The following is a 23,249-nucleotide window of genomic DNA, read 5'->3' as shown; positions in this document are numbered from 1 at the left end:
TGTGGCACAGTGAATCCTTAGGATTAACTGTATCTGTGGATGGCTACCTTAGTGACTACCTGTAGGCCAGTAAGCCTATCATCAGTGGGAATTTATATTTGCTAATATTTTGGATTCATTTTTAATTTTTGAAAAAAAACTTTCAAATATATAGCATATAAAATAATTAAAATAATCTAAAAATAAAATTTATAGTATGAGTATTTTATATCATTTTAGTAATACATTAATATTAAAAAAAATCACATTAATAATGGTATATGGTGTATACATGCCTATGCGCGTGCTCCCTCTAGTGGCTCGCAGATGGAATCTGATATATTTACCAAAAAAAATAAAATAAATTAATTTAAAAACACAATACTACAACATTTCCAATAATAATATTTAAAATGTATGATCAGTTAAAAGTTATAAAAAAAACCATTAAGTGTTTGTTTAAGTGTAATGTGTTTTGTGTTCATGAACAGTGTGCATGCATCAATAAGTTACAAGATATAAGATGTGATGGCAACATAGTAAGCACAGGTAAAATTAATGCTTCAACAACACTCCAATTATGGCTCCAAAACAGGAACTTTTAGGAAGAAAAGTATGGATGAGGAGGAAAATATTTTGATATTTCATTTTATTAATCCCATAATTATTATTATAATTTTTTCTTTCGATTTTAAAATTTAAAAAATCTTATAATTATGACTTTTATTTCACTTTTATTTCACAAGTATTACTTTTTATCTCATATATATCATCACAATTATCAAGGCAACGTTTTCATCTTATTGTTGTTCTTTTACTGGCGGAAATGGGCTTCCATATTTTCCTGAATCTTTATGAAAAACAAACGGTTGAGCGGCCGTCCTCTTTCCGGATCAGCTCGCCTGATTCTTGAACGTTTTACTTTACATTTCCGTTAATTTGAGCGACTATCGGTTAACAGGTTCCGTGTTTGCGGTTCTACTTTGGTTCGTACCTGGCTCGGCTGCACTCGGACCACACTCAGCCCCGCGGCTGCTCGGTCACATTCGGCTTTTGTCGTTCGGAGGAGGAATGGACGAAGCGGACTCGGCCACGAAAGCGCTCGGGCTGGATGAACCGCCCATCGACATGCCGCCGGTGGAGCAAGTGGGCTCGGATACCGAGTCGGAGGCCGAAGTCACCACGATGGCCGTGATGGCGGAACCGGGAAACATCGACATGGGAGCCGAGTCCCTGCCGAATCCAGACGAGGCCGAGGCGGCATTTGCAGGCAAGGCGGGCTTTAAGCTAGCAGCAGGCCGCTGCTGTGCGGGGTGGCGCCGGTGGCGCTACAACTCAGTATAACGATAATAATGGCAGTTAGCTTTACTCTGCATGAACTATGGCTGTATTAAGAGAACGTAAACAGAGAATACGCACATGCCTGGTGAATGTTATGTAGCTAATACTTCTTATAAATGTGAATCAGTAACAAAAGTTAAAACAACCATCGTATTTCCTAGAGTTATGGTAATTTACACAACAGTGTGTTTTGCCAAACTCCGTTACATTATTGTGTAATTTAAAGATTTGTAACATATATATATTGCATATCATCACATATACATAGCGCACATATTCAATTTACTTATTAAACAAGTCTTTATTAATTCGGCAATGACTGACATAATTAACCAACTACACAACTTTATTACAATTCCAACTTTTAGAGCTGGTTTACACTGCTAGCCCACCATCATATTGAACTGGTGGATTAAGATTAACTGTGTTTAAAGTTTATATTTCAGATTTGCTTGATGCATTGCATATGCCGAACTAAAGAGCTGTAACACTTAAGAAAAGTGCTGATTCTTAAATTATTGAATAGGTAAAGGTTATGCATTTCTCCCCATTCTTCAAGATTAAAATGTCAGATATTGAATAATAGTGATAAAAAAAAATAATAATAAAATGGAGCCAGGCTGGTTGAGTGGTTTCCAAACAGCTCTGAAAAAATAATTTAAATTTACACAGGTTGTAATAATAATAATTTTGTTTTATCTTTCAAAATGAATGTTAAATTCTTCATTCGAGTGATGTCTGAAATATTGAGAATGCAGCTGAGAATAACTGTATAACAGTATATCGTTTTTCAATCCACTTAGATTTTTTTTACCCTTTAAATCTATTTGTCATTTTCTTAGTGGTGCTTTTATATATTTAATTCAATGTTCAATTTGTTTAATAAAAGAATGTGAGAAAAGATTTCCTTTCATTTGTATTAAATTCAACAAGCAATTAGCTGTATTTTAGCAGAATTATGAAAGCAGCAGAAAGGCAGAACTGATAACACTTCCATATCTGTTTATTTATCGTCGGTAATATAATTGTATCGCGATATTCAACAACGTTATCGCGTATTCCTAATATCGTGCAGCCCTAATTGTAACCTTTATTACCTGTCAGCCTACTGTCAGAAAAATAGACTAAAAAACTTGTGATTTTCCTTACGGAAACGCATATTATGGCATACATGGTTAATAGAAAAGGTCTTTTGATTCTGGCGATATTTATCATTTGCCATATTGCCCTGTGTAGATCTACATGCTGTCATAATACTTCAGTTTGGCTTTGATGAGTTGTATCCTAATGTTACAAGAGTACTGAAGGAACTATAATAACAGTAAAAGTAATCATCTGGAGATGGATGTGAAGAGTAAATATTTGAATCTCCTTGTTGTTGATCAGAGGTGACGGCTGTGACGGTGGCGGACGTTCAAACTGCGGAGGACAACGTTTTTACGACGACGGTTGCCACGTCAGGAAGTCTCCCTGAACACGTGCTGGTAGATGAACACACACTGACGATCACGCTACTTTACATACTCAGTGTCGCTCTGTTTATAGAGTCCATGCTTTCAGATCAGGTCAAAGGACAGCTTCAGTGTTTTTAATTTCCAGACCTCATAAACTGATGTTTCTCATCATTAATAATCATGAACAACCTCAGTGTCACATGGTGCTCTGACATGTCCAGCAGACAGTCAGACAGCTCTGCTTTCACTTTGCAAACTAGACTGATGCAAATTATTGTCAGTATATAAACTGAAACTGAGCTTCTGTTTTCCAGAAGCAGATGTGTTTGAAGGCACTATTAGAGTGAGAAACTATACGGAATAACTACAGTTCAAAAAGTTGAAATGAAGAGTGAGTAAAAGTATAAAGCAGTGCCTTGAAATGAACTTAGTTACATTCCACCACTGTAAAGGACCCCTTAAAAACTCCTGAAGGCCCACTAGAACTTCAATCATTGTACTTTCTGTGCTTCCAGTGCCTTCTGCTGGCAGAGAGTTGAACCTCCTCTACTGCACCTTCTTTTGCCTTCTTTTATCTAACTGTATTTACTTGTGTGTTACTTTGTATGTGTGTGTGTGTGTGTGTGTGTGTGTGTGTGTGTGTGTGTGTGTGTGTGTCACAGAGTGGGAGGACAACCCTGCAGCTGGGTGATGGTCTCAGTACCCGGAAGGCCACCTTGATTGTAGTTCACACTGATGGCAGCATCGTGGAGGCTACTGGCCTCAAATCTGCTGCTGCGATGGCACCAGGTACGTCTTTGTGTGTGTGTGTGTGTGTGTGTGTGTGTGTGTGTGTGTGTGTGTGTGTGTGTGTGTGAAGGTGAGTGGCAGTGAGGTCCATCACTCTCTCCTACTGATCTGCGTCTGTTTGTTTCGTCCTCCTGTGCGTCCCTCAGGCCCACAGACTCCACCCACCCCGCTGACTCCACCCCAGGACAAAGACTCCTGCTCCAAGTACAACTGGGACCCCTCAGTGTACAACAACGAGCTGCCTGTCCGCTGCAGGAACACCAGCGGAGTTCTCTACAAGACCCGACTGGGATCAGGTAATCAACACAACTGTACTGCACACACTGCTGTTTCACACCGAAGATTACCAGTAAAGCCGGCTTATGATGTGGTGAAGCCTATACGCACTGCCTCGAGCCTGCCAGTCAGGAAGCTCCACATCCAACACTCTCTCTCTCTCTCTCCTTCACGGAGATACAGATGATCTCAAGTCAATTCAAAGGGGCTTTATTGGCATGACCCAAAAAAAGCAAATGTCACTAAAACGGCCCACTTATGTGGTGTCCTGTTGTGTTCTTTAACCCCCCAATGTAGCACAAGTAGACTTAATATTTCACAATTACTGTTTTCCACCAAATCGTTTATACGCACTTGAATGTAGCTTCATTTCACGGAGAAAGAGACGGAGGGACTGAGGTAACAGCCAGCTGTTACACAAACTCCTGGGCAGTTCAGTGCTTGTCTTTCGTGTTTTAAAACGATCTTGTGGCAGCGATAGAGGACGTTTCCTGTTTCTTGTACGGGATTCTCACACCGCCTCAAAACCAACTGACCAGTTACTTGTTACCGGTTACTTGATTGGAAATCGCAGTGTGACGTGGGGTTGTGTTCCTTGCGAAAGTTAAGTCGGTCTCAACTTTTCACCGCAGGCCTAAACCCATCACGACCCACATTCAAAATATATAGAAAGACGTGCATTTTCGCCGCACCGTCCGACGGCTGACGCAGGCTGTGTGAATGCAGACTTAGGGCTCCTGCACACTGCCTGCGTGGCGTGAGCGTGGCGTGAGCGTGGCGTTTCTGTTGCGTGTCAGTTGCGTGGGGGCTGCGTGGCGTTTTTTCTATGTCTTTACACACCAGAAACGTGTCTGACGCGGCGGTGCTGCTGCTAGCCTTGTCTGTACACATGGATGTTTCCCATTGATAAAATGCACTCAAGCAGTAGTATACTTCATGTTAAACATAAATATAGACTGATCTGATTACAGCAAAGACAACGTCGGCAGTATTGACGGCAAAACAGGCTACAGAATATTTCGTTCTGTATTGACAGGTGCAATATTTGAAAATGAATAATTATTATTTTTATTTTTTTAATTACATTTATATCTGCATTTATGTCAAAACCTAGAGAAAAGTTTGGGAACCAGTGGTCTAAAAGAACCTGAATCATACAGCTCCTCATTGCTCTGTGGTACTGTGTTCTTGAGTAGTTTGTCCTGTTGTTACTCCCGGCTCACAGCGTTGTTTTGTTTCCAGGGGGTAAAGGTCGCTGCATCAGACACAACCAGCAGTGGTTCACCCCCACTGAGTTCGAAGGTCTGGCGGGAAGAGCGAGCAGCAAAGACTGGAAGAGGAGTATCAGATACGCTGGCAGACCTCTGCTCTGCCTCATACAGGTACTACTGGGCTAATACTTCTGTAATACTACACTCTAATACTGCAGTACTGCACTGTTTTACGCTATACAAGTGTGTGTGTGTGTGTGTGTGTGTGTGTGTAGGAGCGTATCCTGAACCCCCACGCTGCTTCCTGTACCTGTGCAGCCTGCTGTGATGACCTGTCAGGGGTGAGTTAGCAGGGCTGGTCCTTGATCAGTAAGTTCAATCAGTAATAAAAGAAATAAGTCATCAGTTAGTTATTTACAGAGGTGGAAAGTAACAAAATACATGTACTCACGTCACTGTATTGAGTAGTTTTGTTGTGTATTTTTCAAGTAAAATCGGTAATTTAAAATGTACTTGATTACGTTTTGAGCTACATTACAAATCCCATCCGTTACTGAGTAAAAAATAAAAAACTTAGACGAATGAAAACCGAAAGGAAGAAAAAGAATCGCTCCCGGAACCACTACAGTGAAGAATGATCAGCATCTAGGCTGCCTACCAGGCGCCAAGTCTCTCTGTAGGAGATTGAGAACGAGATGGAGGAGGCTCAGAGGTGCGACGACAGTTCAGAGACTGTTTCAGTAGAAATGCTAGCCGAAACATTGAATTCTGCTGCCCAAAACGACGAAAATCCTTGGCCACATTGTGTGACTGTTTTTCATTTAAATTCAAGAGGGCCAATAGTATCATCATGCAATGCCAGATGTGCCTGAAAGGTGACTGAACTGGCAGCATTCAATAACTCCACATCTAATCTGCGGAAGCTTGTATTGGTAAGTATTTGTGCATTGGTACTTCAAACGAACTTTTTATGACTAATAACAATATATGACACACGTCTTTGGTGTGTGAGATCTGGGTTCGATTCCCACTGTGATACATCAACCAATGTGTCCCTGAGCAAGACACTTAACCCCTAGTTGCTGCAGTGGCGTGTTACCTCTGACATACAGTATATCGCAATTGTAAGTCGCTTTGGATAAAAGAGTCAGCTAAATGACATGTAATGTAATGTAACTAGCAACCCGTAGGACAGCGTATGTAGGACACTGGCTCAATTAATTCACATACATCTAATTAGCTCATACGGGCTACTTAGGTGTGTAATAGTTTTGGATTTATGACCCCTTGTCCTATTTTCACTACATGGGAGAGATCCCCCTGCCCTGTTTTACAGTTTTAATGTAAGTACATTTTAAATGAACTACTTATTACTTTTACTAAGTTTTCAGATAGGTAATTTCACTTGTACTTGAGTAATATTTCATCAAAGTATTGGTACTTTTACTTGAGTACAATATTTTAGTACTTTTTCCACCTCTGGTTATTTAGTTAGTATATTAATTAGTATATAGTAATTAGTACAGTAAATTATCCTCCAGCAGATTATCCAAACATGATCTGCTCCAGATTGGGTGGTTTTCTTCCCATTTTGGCTGCTTTTTAATTTAGTTTGGACGGTAAAAGTTGGCGGAGATCATTTTTTCATTATTGTAACTGAGATTTTTGGGTAACTGGAGGTGCATCTTATGATCAAATGCTTTATTTTCCTTCTTGCACTCAGTCATAGGACATTACAGGAAAGATCTGAGGGGACACATATCATTTTCTTCTGAACAACAAGGTTGAAGGGTCACTTTGGAAACAAAATATGTTCTATAAAATATGTATATGTATGTATGTTATATGTTAATACATGTTTTGCTGTCATTTTGTTCATCTGATAAACTAAAGGGTTAATTGCTAAATTGAAGAAATAATGGTTTGTGTTTGTCTGATTCTCTGCTTCTCTCTCTCTTCAGTGTCCAAAGGATGGAGAGACTCTGGAAGCAGAAAACATCAGTATGGTAAATTTAATTTAGTCCCGTCCCCCCCTCCTGTAACTGACCTCATTATCTCTTACACACTGAAAGGTACTGAGAGTTCTGGTCAGATCTCTAATCAAATTTTTCTTATAATTTGATCAGATAGTTCCTGATTCAATTGATCCTTTCACCAGTTTTTTAGACGTTTTTGTACGACATGTGTTTCGACTGCAGTGACTGAAGTAACTAAGCACATTTACTCAAGTACTGTATGTAAGTACAATTTTGAAAATTGAAATTAACAACTACCCTGCAGTATAAAGTAAGTAAAATGAGCTCTACCTTTACCAGCTGCAACATTAAACTGATGAACACATTAATGCATAGGGGTGTAAGAAAAAATTGATACACTTGAGTATCGCGATATTTTATTTAGCAATACTATATCAATTTTCAAAAACGCAATATTGATTTTCGTTAAATTTTTGAAGTTTACGTTAAAAAATATTCATGTAAGACAGTGGTTCATGTTTATGTTGTGTTTAAACCCCCTACTGCTAGATGGCTATGCTGAGACACACCACTAGTGTCCTTGCCTAGCAGTACCTAGCAGTACCTAGCAGTACCTAGCAGTACCTAGCAGTGCCTAACAGTACCTAGCAGTACCTAGCAGTACTTAGCAGTGCCTAGCAGTACCTAGCAGTGCCTAGCAGTACCTAGCAGTACCTAGCAGTGCCTAGCAGTGCCTAGCAGTACCTAGCAGTGCCTAGCAGTGCCTAGCAGTGCCTGACTTTTTGCTAGAAGCTAACAACGTAGCTATGGCTGAACTTTGACCTACTTTAGCATATAAACATTAGCTCACTAAGAACCTGTGAACCACAATCCCAAACTGGCAGTTTGATTTTCTGTGTACTGAATTGTTTACCTAAAGTAAACTTCTTTGACTTTTATGCACATCATGTCTTTTTTTTAATATTAGTTTTTCTAAAATTATACTTAAAAAAAACCCCCAATATATCGCCTTACGCAACAGTAACAGTATCGAAATATATTGCAATATATTGAATCGTGACCCATGTATCGTGATACATATTGTATCGCCAGATTCTTGCCAATACACAGCCCTATTAATGCATAAATCATTTATAATCCAATAATATAATAAACACGATTCTGAAATGGGTCATTCTGCGTGATGAATACTTTTACTTTTGGTCCTTTAAGTACATTTTGATGTTAATACTTGTACTTTTACTTTGGTAAGATTTTGAATGCAGAACTTTTACTTGTAACAGAGTTTTTCTCCACTGTGGTAGTACTACTTTTACTTTAGAAAAAGATCGGAGTACTTCTTTCACCACTGAACATTTGACAACTTTGGTTAAAAACCACCAACACGTTTTTCATCTCATTGTCGCTGATTTAAAGCGTCTTCATTTTTTTGTTTGGTTGATTTCATCTCATGTCTCCTCTCTGTCTCCTTCAGACGGGTCCAGTCCGCCTCTTCGTCCCGTACAAGAGACGCAAGAAGGACAACGAGCCTCCCGTTATCTCCCCCAAAAAAGAACTTCCTGCTACCAAAAACATCACGCTGACCCCGGGGACCACATGTACAACAACGTTTTTTAGAAGCTTTTTTTGACGTCTGTCAATGCGCGTCTCATAAAACAGATACACTTCCATTTTATTATATCATTATATGTATCGATCCACACTGACTGTGCATTTTTACACTACATCTATATTTTTTTATCGCGTTTAGTGAAGCGTAATCTTCATAGACAGCTGTTTAAGTAACACAAATATTAGAGCTGGGCGATATGGAAAAAAAAATCTGATATCGCAATATTATTGACCTCGATGTCAATGTCGATACTCCGACAATATTGTAGGGTTGACTATTGGTGCTTTAAAAAAATATTTTTTACAATTAGATTTTAGAAAAATAATCATCAACAATGTGGTTATAATGTCTAAGTGGGGAAAAGGTAAATAATAGAACAGCTAGAACAGACTGGTAAGTTGAGGAAATTACATCACTTTACTGTAATGTAGCCTTTAAAACCAGTAAAAGACAACACTTACCATATTACAATATCCAAAATCTGAGACGATATCTAGTCTCACATCACGATATCGATATAACATCGATACACTGGCCAGCCCTAACAAATATCCCACTATATATGTGTTTGGAATGTTTTAACCATATCTACATTGATTGAACAAGGCTGTCTATGAGCTTGCCTGTTTCACTAAAGGCAGATTCCTCGTACTCGCTACAGTGGGCGGATAAAAATCAATGGATCAATACAAACGTTGTTGATTTTCTCCTATGGAAAGGAAATGAAAACTTCAGCCAGCCGCTGTCACTCAGCGTCCCAGCAGCTGCTGCTGACGGACAGACAGAGTACGAAAGACGGAGTCAGTGTGGATTGGATGACAGAGCGCTTAAACGCTGCTCACGTTTCGCTTCCGTCTCGCTCACGTCTCGCTTACAATGGGGGATTTACTGTGATGTGTGATTGCGATTTGCGCAGGTTTATGTCAGATTATTTCACAAATTCATGTGCTCAGAGTTGGCACAGCAGATTAGACATTTCGTCATTTCATGACTTCTAACCGACCGATAAAGGATTTTAAGGCCGATATCGATTAAAAATCCAATATTCCAATATATTGGCTGATATATATTTAAAAAAATATATATATATATGTTGTTATTTATGAGTCCTCACTAAAATAATATGATATTGCAGTTTAAAAATAAACTTGATTGTTTTATTGTCACAACAGAACATCAAAATATATTAAAGTTCTGATAAATAAAATAAATAAAAATACAAACTCAACTTAACTTCTCGTCAAAATGCAACCTAGGGTCTTTTTGTGAATGTACCAGAGTCAAACTTTTGTTTAAAAGCATATTTAGGACGGAAACGCCACTTTTAAGATTTACCGTATTTTCGTTTTTCCGGTCAAATGGCCTTTTGAATGGGAGACAATTGACAACATTGTTTTATTTTTTAAATATTCATTTATCGGCCATTATTAATGCCGATACCGATAGTTTGGAAAATGCCTAATATTGGCCGATAATATCGGTCGGGCTCTACTTCTAAACACCTTTTTAAAAATTCCCCAACACTCATCCTGTGAAGCTCCTCTGAATTAAATTAAGTATTAAATAATATAAATGATATGAAATATGAACGATTTTTCAAATGTCTGACACGTCTGTCCTCCACCAACAGTCACGGTGTCCCCGTCAGGACAGTTCACCACCTCCGGCACCTTGACCTTTGACCGCACTCCGACGAGCGACGCCACCGCCGCCGCCGCCGCTGCTGCTGCCATCATCTCAGAAGGCTCGGCGCAGAGCGAGGTGTTCGCCAGCACAGCAGGTACCAGGTTCATCACTGTTACCATTCACACTGTCTCATCATCTGTAGTTTAGTCTATATCGACGGTCCACTACCTGGATTGTTCAGGTGCCGCCGGAAATTACACCTGATGCCCGTCACCTTCCCCTTTACTGTGTTTTCTTGTGTGTGTTGGCGTTCTAAACTCTGGTGGATTTCTGAGGACTATGGTTAACTGCTCCTCAGATCTCTGCAGGGTAAATCCAGACAGCTAGCTAGACTATCTGTCCAATCTGAGTTTCCTGTTGCACGACTAAAACAGCTTTTGAACGTACACACGTTCCATCAAAACAAGTTCCTTCCCGAGGCTATTTTGCAGAGGCACCATCATTGAGTCTGGCCTTTTAGCACCGCCCAAGATGTTTGTGATTGGTTTAAAGAAATGCCAATAAACCAGAGCACGTTTTTCTCCCATCCCGGAATACTGTGTGGACTAGCCAGACCCTCCTCCGCAGTGCTGTGAAGGAAGGTCTGGCAATGCGAGACTATCTGTAGTTCTTTTTTTAGCCTTGTTATCTGTACGGTCTGTCAGTTGCTCCACCACTTGACTGTTTCAGACTGAAATATCTCAACACCTTTGTGCAGACATTGATTGTGGCCAAATGATGAATCCTACTGCGATTCCCTGACTTTTCCTCTAGCGCCACCAGCTGGTCAATGTTTTTGTGGTCTCGGAGTTCTGTCAGTAGCGAGAAAAACGAAAATAATTGGTGTTGCCTACACCGAGTTATGCTCCTGCTACAGTTTGCACCCAGGCGGCTGAAACGGGGCAGGTTTTAAATATGCTTTTAGCCTCTTCGAGATGTCATTACAAGTGCCTAGCCATGTGAACTGATTCCTTCCGAGTGAACACAGTGACTATGACAGCAGTAGATGTGAAAGAAATGCATAAAAGTTGTGCTAATTCAGCCAGTGCACATACCTCTGTTTAGTTCCGGTGTTCCGGTGAAGTCCACACAAGTCGATCGTCGAACTCATACAATCCAATATTCCAAAACGTATTTTTTCCACCAAAAAACGATGTTCACGTATTGCCGTGGTTATGTCCATAGTAATGACTATGTAGCAACATAGATAGGCCGTAGCCTGACATCACAACAGGGACAAACACTGAACAATATTATTATTATTATTAATGTTTGTTATGATTAATGTTTTCTGAGGCTGATATTTTCTGTTATTATCAGCTGTCAAAACACACAAATTCAGATCTCAAAATCTTAGAAATATTCGAAATATCTGTAATTTAAAAATGTTGGTCATTGTTGTGGTTGGCTTGAAGGCGCACACACACACACACACACACACACACACACACACACACACACACACACACACACACACACAGAGAGAGCAGTGATCCAGCTGTCAGTACTGTCTCTCTGTCCTCCACCCTGAGGTTATGATGCACCAACACAGGTGTGTGTGTGTGTGTGTGTGTGTGTGTGTGTGGTTTCAGATGTGAAAACATCTGTGAGAAGACATACATCAATTCAAAAATCCACATGACAGATTTTAAATACCTCAGATATAAAAATGATGAAGCTGTTCCTCCTTTATTCCTTTATTTTTCAGCAGGAGAACAGCAGGGGGCAGCGATGTATCTGCTGCTGTATAACAACCACAGTATAAAGAATTAAAACCAGCAGACAGAATGACAGAATAACGCGACATAGGTTGGTGGAGCATTAATGTCCAGGAGAGAAAGAACTGCATACATTCTTAAGAATACGACCTAGAGACTTAATATGAAGAGAAACTGACAGATAATAACAATTCGTAGTTCTGTGTCCAACTGTGTGTAAACATCTGAAGTTCTTTCTTAAAACTCTTTACAACCAAAGGTTTGTTTGTCCCCAGAAGTAGAACTAATAATGGTAATATAGGAGAATAAATAAATGAATAATCAGTGTATTATTAATGCACTAACCCTTAAAGGTGCAGTAGGTAATCCAGCTCCTCTGGCACCACCTACAGCCTGTAGTGAGATTTGCAAAAATCCACAGCTCCCTGTTCAGATGCACCAATCAGGGCCAGGGGGGGTGTCTATCTGCGTGTCAATCACTGCTCATGCACACGCATTCATTCTCCCTTGTGGGGGGAGGGGTTTAGGAGACCGTTTTGGGCTTTAGCAGAAAGGGGGGAGGGACTGAGAACTTGTCGATGTTCAAATTTTTTGGCTAAGTCCTGGATCTTCCCAATCCTACCTACAGCACCTTTAAATCATGTTTAGTTTCCTCGATAGAGGCCTGAAAGATTGATTGGTGATAAAGTGATTGATTGATAGATAAGGCTTGACTGTGTTTGGTTCTAACGCCTTTTTAGGACAATATTAGCAGTAAATCAAAATACATTATAAATGTTTTTTTTACTGGCAACTGTGGGACTCAAACGATTTGAGAGTATTCTTCCGAAGTACTTTTTTCAGCCGTGGGTATTACTATTCACATTTCCAGCCCTGTAAAGAGTACTTACGCCAGTTCAACTATATGATTACAATAAAATATATACGAAATATAATTAAATATATAAAATACAGTGAAATAAATTAGTTTTCAAATTAGTGAAAAAAGGGAGAAATGGCCATCACGATTACCCAGAGCCCAAAGTGACCCCTTCACAATGTTTGTTTTGTGCAACCAACAGTCCAAACCTCAACATGAAAAATGACCGTCAAAATAGTTTCCAATTCATTCGATTAATCAGCTAATCGTTTCCGCTGCACTTTCATATGTTATGTGTGCAAAAATCTGAAACTGCAAAGTTACTAAAGCTGTCAGATATATGTAGTGAAGTAAAAAGTACAATATTTCCCTCTGAGATGTAGTGGAGTTAAAGTATAAAGTGGCATGAAAAGAAAAGACTCAAGTAAAGTGCGCGGGCGTCGACCTGGAATTGTAGATGTTTTATTTAAGTTTTAGCATTTCAAAAAAATGTAAATGGTTTCAAAACTGTATTGTGACTAAACTTTGACTCTTTCTCTCTGATTATCCATCAACACACGTTCCTCTAATATTAGTCGAAATATTTCATAATTTCTGCTTTTTTTTTAACTAAAAAATTAGGTATAATTTCCTACAAATGAGGATTATTGTCCATGAATTCCAAAAATAAGTGTAAACCTAGTGGTAATAACTTGGTGTTAGTGTTGTTTGGTGGTTGGGTAACAAAAGCATCAAAAACGTAAGAGCCACAAAAACAGAAAAAAGCATCAAAACTGTTAAAGAAAGGGATGTAAATGTCAGAAAAAGCATCAAAAAGATGTTCATTTTTTATTTTGACCCGGGAGGACAACAAGTGCATGGTGGACGGGAAGACAACACAAGGGTTAACTCTGGATGAGATTGATCTGCTGTGAGAACACACTGTTTACCTCGAAGATGTTGGCGTCTGAGATTCATGTCCAGCTTTTTTTGGAATCGTTTGCTCTCAGAGGAGCTCCGAGCCACAGGAATATATTGCGTATGTCGGTCAGGGATGAATATGCGGAGGACACAAAGACACAGTGACCTAGATCTGCTCAGACCACCTGTTCGGTTTGATTCTACGTACTTTAGTTCTACATTGAACATCTGGAGGACTGATGTACACCTCAGGAGACCTGAAATGTTTGCGGATGTTCAGGAATCAAAATGTGCAAGTTTTCATAAACATTTAAGGCTTGTTTGGATTTTACATTTATCAAAGTTTTCTTAAAGTGCTCAGATTATACTTTTTGGCTTTTTCCCTTCCCTTTTATTGTGTTATATATCTTTTTTGTGCACGTTATAGGTTTACAAAGTGAAAAAGCCCAAAGTCCACCCCAAAGGGACTTACCATCTCCAGCAGAAAACACTGTTCACAAACTGCTCCAAACAGATGTTAACACACGTTATAATGCTCGCCTAGCTGCTAGCGTGGCACGCCCTCATACTCTGCTTCTTACCTAGGTACTGAGCATGTGTGACTCCCAACAAAGATGGAACAGAAGTGAGATGTCTCACTCTGTAGCTAAAACAGAGAGCTCAACACACAGGGTGAAAAGAGGAGCTGCGGCAATGTGCAGTACAACAAAAATGTGGTGTTTTTTGAAAATTAAACCATGTAAACCTATTCTGATATAACCTCTAAATACAATTATGAATCTGAAAATGAGCATAATATGAGCACTTTAAAATGAAACACTTTCACAATCTCTCATCCCGTTCACTGTTCAGGACGCTACTTCAGGCTGCAGCCGACAGTAAACCAGACGGATCAGTTGTTCGTTCAATCTTTATGTTGATTTGGGGTCACTGACATGGCTGGATAGCTAGCTTGTCTTGTTGTTAAACATACTGTTAAATTATATTTACCGATTGTCAACCGTACAAAATGTTATTGACTTTGAGTCTTGCTAGCATAGCGTTAGCTTTCGGACTATATCAATATCTCCTGTTGCTAAGTGCAAGTCGAATCTAAGGTTTGTCCTATTTCCTGGAGCAGTGAGCAACGTTTGCATTTGCGTTGCATAAGAACCTTACCGTATGGGGTGGGAATGATTGTTCCAGGTATTAGTCAAACCCTCAGGTTTTAGCACAGAAAGAGTTATTGTTGAAAAAAAACAAAACTTTAGATTTTGATTGTAAAACACATGAAAATATAAATGGTCTTAAAAAATGTGTATTATTTTCAGTTGTACGAGTCTTCAGAAAGCTGTAGTTGGTGTGAAACGGTGTGTTGTACTTGGGTATTTTATTGTCCCCTCTATAGAGGGTTTTCACCGACGTCACGTTCTGGGTGGTAACCTGGATGCACGGCCATATTGGAGACACTTGGTGTAAACGACTGAATGGAGTAATGGAGTATTGTGCACTTTGGATACTTTAATACTTGTCTTGTCTAAACAACAGAAAAGCTCATCAAAACGCGTCCAAGATGCAAAGGCATGGAAGGACTTGGACCACAAAAAAGGCGCGATATTTTGAGAAATTACAGTTTACTGGCGGTGCAGATCCCTACAAGTTGGCTCCCTCTTCTTGGATCCATGGCGACCCGGTGATTCTTCCTTCAGTTGCATATCCCGATATAGTCAACTACCTGGTTTTCTCGCCGAGCCCATACACAGCGGAAGACCTTAAATCCTACAAAAGTTTGGAGGCTTATAACCAGATGGTGTGTGGATGGGTGAGGGAGACGCAGTACCAAGTCATTAACGACCAATGTGTTGTGTGAAGGCCAAAGTAAGTAACGCAATAACGTCTTTAATCAACCTAACCTTAACTGTATGATATCATTGTGACACTCAAGGTGTGGCCAAGTGACTCAATAGTTTTTTTTTTCTTCAATTCAAAGACCGATCAAGACAGATTTTTCCCTCGTAGATCCTGGTTGAGCTTTGCCAACCACAAGCGCCTCCTTTCCTCTGATAACTTCTGGCATTCCTCTCCCTGGTTTTTAATAACTTTTGGAAGTCGATAATATTCCAAATGTTTTTCTCGGTCTGACCTATTGGTACAACCTAAAACACGGCAATAATTAACCATTAACAATTTTCCTTAACGCCGTTCGGGATCTACTTCAGTGCCTATGCTTTGTTGTGATGCGGAGTACCTCCAACGTGGCGACTTCTGGGGCCTGTTGCACAAAACCAGGATAAGGGATTAAGCCGGGATATTCAAGTTATCCTGGATGAATTTAGCTTTGACTTGGTTGCACAAAAGCAGGTTGAATTAAACCCAGCCAAGTAACCATGGAGATTTATTCTTTGCAGCTAGCTTGCTCCAGAGCAGGCTAACAGCCAGGCTAAGATTAATCCTGGAGTCTGATGTGTTAAATCAGCTGCTGCTCTGATCCGAAATAAACGTGTTTAACAGTTATTCCGTTGTCTTCTGAATGTGTTCTGCTTTATTTTTTATTAACATGCATTACTTGTCACTATTGCTGTCACAAGTTTGATTTAAATCCTACTATTGCAGTTGTTTGGATGGTAAGAAATGGTTGCACATGCACCGGAGATAAAGTGGGACAATGCGGAGGAAAGGGGCTTTTCCTCCGCTGCTCTCCCTGTGAATATGCCCCGTGCAACGTGGAGAGGCGGGGGGAGGCAGGGGGATCCTCCCACACCGTGCAGCGGACTCTAAAGGAGACTTTTAGCGTCAATAACGACGACAATGGCACCTGACCAAACGTCCGTGTTTTACGAGATGGGAGTGGGAATGTGTTGGAATGCCACAAAGCTTCTTAATCTTTTCATTTTGGTGCTGTCACGCATCTGGGAGTGAGAAAAAAAACCTGAATAATAGGCTATATTGTTTTACAGATATGCTTACAGTGTGTTTTGAAGTCACTTACTTCTTTTTCTAGTTTTTGTCCAGTCATGTTTGTTCTGTATGAACATTAATTGTAGAAAGATATTTAGAATTAGACATAGCTTATAGAGATTTGTGCATATGGTTGTAAAACATATTCTCGCATTGTGAATACGGGTTTGAAATTAAGCCTAGTGTCCTTAGGGTAAATTTCCCGAGGAACATGAATTCCCTCTGCTCACTTTTAAGGCAAAGTAGGCTAAATAATAAAACAATTTATTTATATAGTGCTTTACAGGCTACTCAAAGACACTTTACAGTAAAACCAGCACATTTAGCACATAAAAACAGATACAGCAATAAAACCAACACATAAAACAAGCATATTATATATTATTATATATAAAAGCAATTAAAACACAGTGTACAACTTTGTAAAAATGTGGCGTGACTAGTAAGTAGATCTTTTTAAATCCTTACGCATTGTTTTGTCTGTTGGGATCTTTTCTCTCTGTCTGATAACAACAGCCGTATTTCCCTTTTTGCATATTATATGTTTCACCTCCTCGTAATTTTCCATTAAAAGCTGCTGCTCAGCGGGTTAAAGATATGCTGCACGCGTCTTCTCCATTTCTGCATCAGTAAATCTGTGATCGATACCGTGGTCTATTTAAGAAAGCCGTGAACGTGCACTTATCCCAGCTATCTACACCTGACTTGACGTAGCTTCACCTTCTCATCCTGGCTCGGCAAACGTGCAACCGATTATGCCGCGATGATTTTGTGCAACAGGCCCCTGGTCTGATGACGCGCCGTGAAAACCCTCTATACTGACCCACAGAACTCTCTCTTTGTCTCTCTCTCTCTCTCTCTGTCTCTCTCTCTCTATCTGTCTCTCTCTCTCTGTCTCTCTCTTGTCTCTCTCTCTCTCTCTCTGTCTCTCTCTCTCTCTCTGTCTCTCTCTCTCTCTCTCTCTCCCTCTCCCTCTCAGTGCTGACGGCGCTGCCGGCGCTAGCCGTGACTCCTCAGCCGATTCAGGCCAAGATGGCGGTGACAGTGACGGCGGCGTCACCGTCTCCGTCGGTGGGGCTGGTGAGCGGGCTGGAGGGGGGGCCTGTAGAGGGGGTGGGGCCGGCGGTCAGCGAGGGGCAGAAGAACACCTGGCTGTACCTGGAGGAGATGGCCAACACGCTGCTGAGCAACGTCCAGCAGCTGAAGGCTCTGATCGAACAGGCTAAAGACTCTGCAGGGGACGCTGCAGGGGTCAAAGGTCAGGGAGGCAGGAAGGAGGTGAGCACACACACACACACACACACACACACACACACACACACTGACATACATGGTTTCAGATTTAGATCAGTAGCATTAACCAGAAATTATTACAGAATGATGGGACTTTATTACTGAGTTACTGACTCTGTGTGTGTGTGTGTGTGTGTGTGTGTGTGTGTGTCAGTGTAGTCTTAGTCAGTCGTTTCAGAACCAGATCACGTTTGAGCAGCCGGATGACTCGGAGGCCAAGAGGAGCTCTGAAAACATCACAGAGATCATCATCAACGTATGTTACACACACACACACATACACACACACACACACACACACACTCACGCACACAGACAAAGCAGTATTCAACCTGAAACAGGATGTAGTCCCTTTGTAGTCAGTAATATTTACATAGCATTCTGACTTATTTAAAAATGGTTTGTTACCTGTTCATATCTCCTGTGTTCATGTGTGTTTACCTGCAGCAAATGTGTGTGAACTGCGGTCGGGTGGCGATGAGTGAGTGTACAGGCTGTCACAAGGTCAACTACTGCTCCACCTTCTGTCAGAGAAAGGTACGACTCACCTGAGAGATCCTCTGGAGTACAGCCATGTTTATCTTTTGATTTCTTTCTCTTTTTTTTTTTTCACAAAAAAAGTCTCCTTAAAAATCGAGAGTGTCTTCTCCAAGATAGTCAGCCGTTACGCTGAGTAGCCTATGTAACTTTACAAAAGTCAACGTTAACATTTGATTTCACACGTCCTGGCTCTGTTTGAACCATTGAACATCACCCTACTGAGCCAACTAGGAGGAAGAGTGAGGCCTTGTTGCCTCATATCTATGGCAGTGATAACAACTTACAATAAAAATCGCTCATTTAATCGGCTGATAACGTTCAAATCGGGGTGGTCAAATGGAAAAAGATACATGTTGTATTTTGTACATTTGTTTCTTTTCACAAGCAGAAATTAGCTTTATTTATTAGCTATTAGCAACAGTTAGCTGTTTGGAGGCTTAACAACAAACTGCTGTTATGGACGCTTTAATCAGGGTGACAGTAAAAAGAAACATATCGTTGAAGATTGACGGTCATTGAAGTGGATCACAGATGCGTTTGTTTTTTTCTTCACTGCAGGACTGGAAGGAACATCAGCACACCTGCTGTCAATCAGGGGGCGTGGCTGTTCAGGAGGAGGAGCCAATCACAGCCCTCGACATGGACAAAGTGAAATGAAGGTGCCCACCGTCACCCACAGTAAACATGAGGTCGTCACACAGGAATTCCTTATATGGTGCAAAGAGGAGCGAGTCTGTTTTGAAGACTTTGAATCTCCTCAGTGGAACTTTTTATTGTGAAAGTCCCCTCAGACCGACAGGAAAAGACGGTCTCTGATTCTGCTGAGAGATGAACATATAAAAACGTTACGACTTTTTATTTGTAGAGCAAAGTTGGATTTTTTTTCACGTTCACTTCGAATGAGTTTCACTAGCAGTTTATTACGATGTTACAGAGACTATGATAACACGGTTTAGGGCTGAAACTAACTGTTATTTTCATTATGGATTAATCAGTCAATTATTTATCCCCATAATGATTATTTATTTTTTTTTTTATTTCTTATCTTCCCTCAGTTTTCTCTCTGTTGTTTCATGTAAAAGTATTGTACTGCCATTTTGACTCCAGATAAACTGATTTAAATCTCTGTCCAGAGAACGTTCTGGTTAAACAAAGGTCACCACATCAATAAAACAAAAAGAAACCATATTAAATTAACCCCGGTCCCCACCCTCGCCAATACTCAGAGATGAGTTATCTGTGTGTGTCTGTTGTTAATGGTATTTTTCTTTATCATTTTGAGGCACGATCAATTGTTGTCTGATTAGAAAAATACTTGATTTTTGAGTTTCTTTGTTTTTTCTTCCATCTAAAAGACCCATTTATTTAAATGATGTGAACGTTTCAGTTTGAGTCTGTTTTCTGTGAAGAACCCCAGAGATACTTTGTGTAAATGTGATCTTGTGTTTACAAGATTATAACATGATCATCTTTTAGGATTTTGAAGCTCTCTAGTTTATTTTTTATTTTTTATTTTTTTTACTTGGTTCAAGTGATTCAAACTCAGAAGCTCCAAAAAGACAGATGTGAGTCCAGATCCGCCAGTATTAAACCATTTAATGAAACTGAATTTAATTTCCCATATGGGATTCAGAAGAGACTTTTGTTGTCATTCATATCGTCTGATGTTTATTTAATTAAGTTAATAAAATCGGATTTCAGGTGGTATTTAATTTTTTCCACTTGAGTCTCTCAGCATCATTCCTCCTGCGGACAGATTTCCGTGTATTCTGTTTCACGTTAATTTTTGATATGATATGCTTTCATATTGAGTTTTCTGTGTTTAGCAGCGGAAGACAGAGTTTAGTTTTTAATATCTGAGACATTCAGCAGTCAGGTGATCCGTCAGAGTGACAGACATGATGACATTTGATTCTGATGCGTCTCGGTCCCAGCGTCGCTTAGGTGTCTGCTGCTGCTTGCTGACAGTGAAGTTGATGCCCCTCCCCCACTCCCCCCCACAGGAACAGACATTTATTACATTAACATTAATTAGGATCTGTAAATCTAGGCAACTTTAAAGGTCTTCTTTAAAGATCTTAAAGGGGAACTTTTTGGACGCCTGGATAGTTCAGTTGGTAGAGCGGGCGCCCATATAAAGAGGTTTGCTCCTCGACGCAGCAGGCCCAGGTTCGACTCCGACCTGTGGCCCTTTGCTGCATGTAATTCTCCCCTCTCTCTCCCCTTTCATGTCTTCAGCTGTCCTATCAAAATAAAGGCCTAAAAATGCCCCAAAAATAATAAAAAAGAAAAGGGGGGGACTTTTATGCTCATTTTCAGTTTTATATCATATCTCATATTTTTGGTTTCTAGAACATGTTTACATGCTTTAATGTTTCTGTCTGTTACAGCCGGGAGAATGACCGTTAATGGGAGTATAGCAGCACTTTTTACCATGAAAGAAATCATCAATAAAGTCTCCCAAACCAATAACTACATAACCAGACAAGAATTTGATCCAAAATTGGGGAGAAATGACCGGTAATCAAGATTACAGGTTTCCCTGGTATTAGCATGTAGCTACACGTAGCAGTGTATATACTGTAAACACTGCAGTAACGTGCCTGGGGCAGATGACATGTACAGAAATCTGAGGTTTTTGTTTAGAGGTTTCAACATACATGTACCTCATTATTTAAAGCTTTGGTCCCATTTAATATGAACATTCGTTCCACATAAAGAGTTTTAAGTAGATTTTTGTACTTTTTATAGTAGTACGTTTTAGTATAGGTTTGTACTTTTGTACTCTTGTTTAAGTAAAATTGTGAATGCAGGGTTTTTACTTGTAAGAGAGTATTTTTACACGGCGGTATTGCCACTTTGATCTACTTTAAAAAATCGGAGTACTTCTACCGCTGTTTCAATATACTTGCAAGTATTGTTTTAAGACAGACTACAAAACATGATGAACCTATCCTTTAACATGGCAGAGTTGTGTGTGTGTGTGTGTGTGTGTGTGTGTGTGTGTGTACACCATTAGCTAGTTTGCTAGTTACAGACCAATAGTGACTCAAGAGACTTTAGTTCTCCGAGTTTATCCTTCAGACAGCACTTCTTCCCAGGTTTTGTGCTTTTTCAGGGTGGGGCACATTTTGACTTAGAGGAGGCACCGGCTTTAAGACTAACTTCAGGAAACAAAATAATAATAATAATAATGCGTTTGTTGGATGTACTGGAGTTTCGGTAACACTTTACTTGAAGGTATGGACATAATCGTGACATGACACTGTCATGAACGTGTCATAAACGTTATAAACAAGTCATAAACATTTCTGACTTCTGTCATTAAGTATCATTTGGTTTTTGTCATGACAAGTTGACATTGTTTGGGTTGTCTTGATTATGACAACTTGACATTAATCAAAGTGACATAACCAGATGTTGTCTTGGTCATGACAACTTGACATAATGTCATCCTGTTTCATGTCAAGGTGTCTTAATAAGGACACTCCAAAGAAATGTAATGTCAACTTGTCATGACAAAAACCGAATGATACTTAATGACAGAAGTCATAAACGTTTATGACTTGTTTATAACGTTTATGACACGTTCATGACAGTGTCATGTCACGATTATGTCCATACCTTCAAGTAAAGTGTTACCAGAGTTTCTGTAGGACTTTGTATGATGCATCGTAAAGAATTATATGGCAGTAGTCAGTTCTGTATGTGATGAAGGCATGGATCAAGGTTTGGGCAGCAGAGAAGGAGAATGATGGGTGAAGACGAGCTATGTTCTTAAGAGGGGAAAAAAGGCAAGTCCTGGGGCCTCATGTATAAAAGACTGCGCAGCTTTCACACCAAAAGATGGCGTACGGCCAAAACTTGAAAAGTACCTAAGCACAGAAATATTCACATGTATAAAACCGGGCGTACGCCAGGTCCTGCGCACCTTTCCTTTATACGATTCCTTTTATATGACAATCCACGTGAAATTGAGCGCATGTGAACGAGGCACTGACCCCGCCTTGCCTCCTCCCATAAATTAATATGGAAATAACTATGAATGCGCCCCCGACGTCATTCTTTGTCCAATCACAATGGGTAATACCTCTGCAGATGGGAAAAAAAACTTCACCGACTGTGAGGTTGAGGTGCTGATCACGGGTGTGGAGGCGCGAAAAAAATGTTCTGTTTGGAGGTTATTGTCATCTTGGATAAGCAATAAAAGAAAATGCCCAGAGTGGCAAATGGTGACCAGGCGGTGCACCGAACCATGGCAGAAATTAAAATAAATGTCGAACTGGAAATCAAGAGAATAGTGGCAGCGCCACACCAGTTACCAAACAACGTGCATCTCAGTGTCAGTCCAAATTACGCACAATAAGCAGTTTGAAGTCACTGATGTAATGCCATTGATTTTCTACGTGTTAGTAGGCTCAGCGCGAGGGAGACCCGACTCAGGAGGAGGAGAGGTTAGTGAGGCCAGCGTCTCCACGGCAGGTGACATGCATGGATGAAATAATGAAATAGTGAATAGGACTACAGCAACAGAATATGTGCAGAATTAAGACAGTCAAGACGGCCCAGTGTTTGGTGGACCGGGTACACCTTGTTCACTTACATAGCCTACAAATCATCCACGGGATCAATTACGCATCACATGAGTTTGCCCCCCCGAACACAGCGTTTGTTCCTGGGGAGATGGATCCGTGCGTCC

General features: G+C 40.2%; 1 protein-coding gene across 1 annotated transcript; it reads left to right on the top strand.

Moving 5' to 3' along the window:
• Positions 1-824: 824 nt before the first annotated feature.
• On the top strand, positions 825-20,290 carry deaf1 (DEAF1 transcription factor). The gene is made up of 13 exons (XM_078256473.1): positions 825-1,249; positions 2,707-2,804; positions 3,437-3,563; positions 3,710-3,859; positions 5,082-5,221; positions 5,326-5,391; positions 7,012-7,056; positions 8,501-8,624; positions 10,269-10,418; positions 17,697-17,995; positions 18,165-18,266; positions 18,458-18,547; positions 19,109-20,290. Exons 1-13 carry the CDS (start codon positions 1,051-1,053, stop codon positions 19,205-19,207), a joined length of 1,689 nt encoding a protein of 562 aa, XP_078112599.1. The 5' UTR covers positions 825-1,050; the 3' UTR covers positions 19,208-20,290.
• The last annotated feature ends 2,959 nt before the right edge of the window (positions 20,291-23,249 follow it).

This window comes from Sander vitreus, chromosome 8 (genome assembly GCF_031162955.1).
Source record: "Sander vitreus isolate 19-12246 chromosome 8, sanVit1, whole genome shotgun sequence".
Lineage (NCBI taxonomy): Eukaryota > Metazoa > Chordata > Actinopteri > Perciformes > Percidae > Sander > Sander vitreus.
The sequence above is the reverse complement of the archived record's forward strand: the minus strand, read 5'-3'. Positions and strand labels throughout refer to the sequence as shown.

Excerpts from the sequence above, each read along its gene's own strand:
- deaf1 (XM_078256473.1), top strand. The coding sequence starts at position 1,051 with ATGGACGAAGCGGACTCGGCCACGAAAGCGCTCGGGCTGGATGAACCG. Across the intron at positions 2,805-3,436 it reads GTCTCCCTGAACACGTGCTG|AGTGGGAGGACAACCCTGCA; the intron begins GTAGATGAACAC and ends TGTGTGTCACAG. Across the intron at positions 18,267-18,457 it reads TCACAGAGATCATCATCAAC|CAAATGTGTGTGAACTGCGG; the intron begins GTATGTTACACA and ends GTTTACCTGCAG.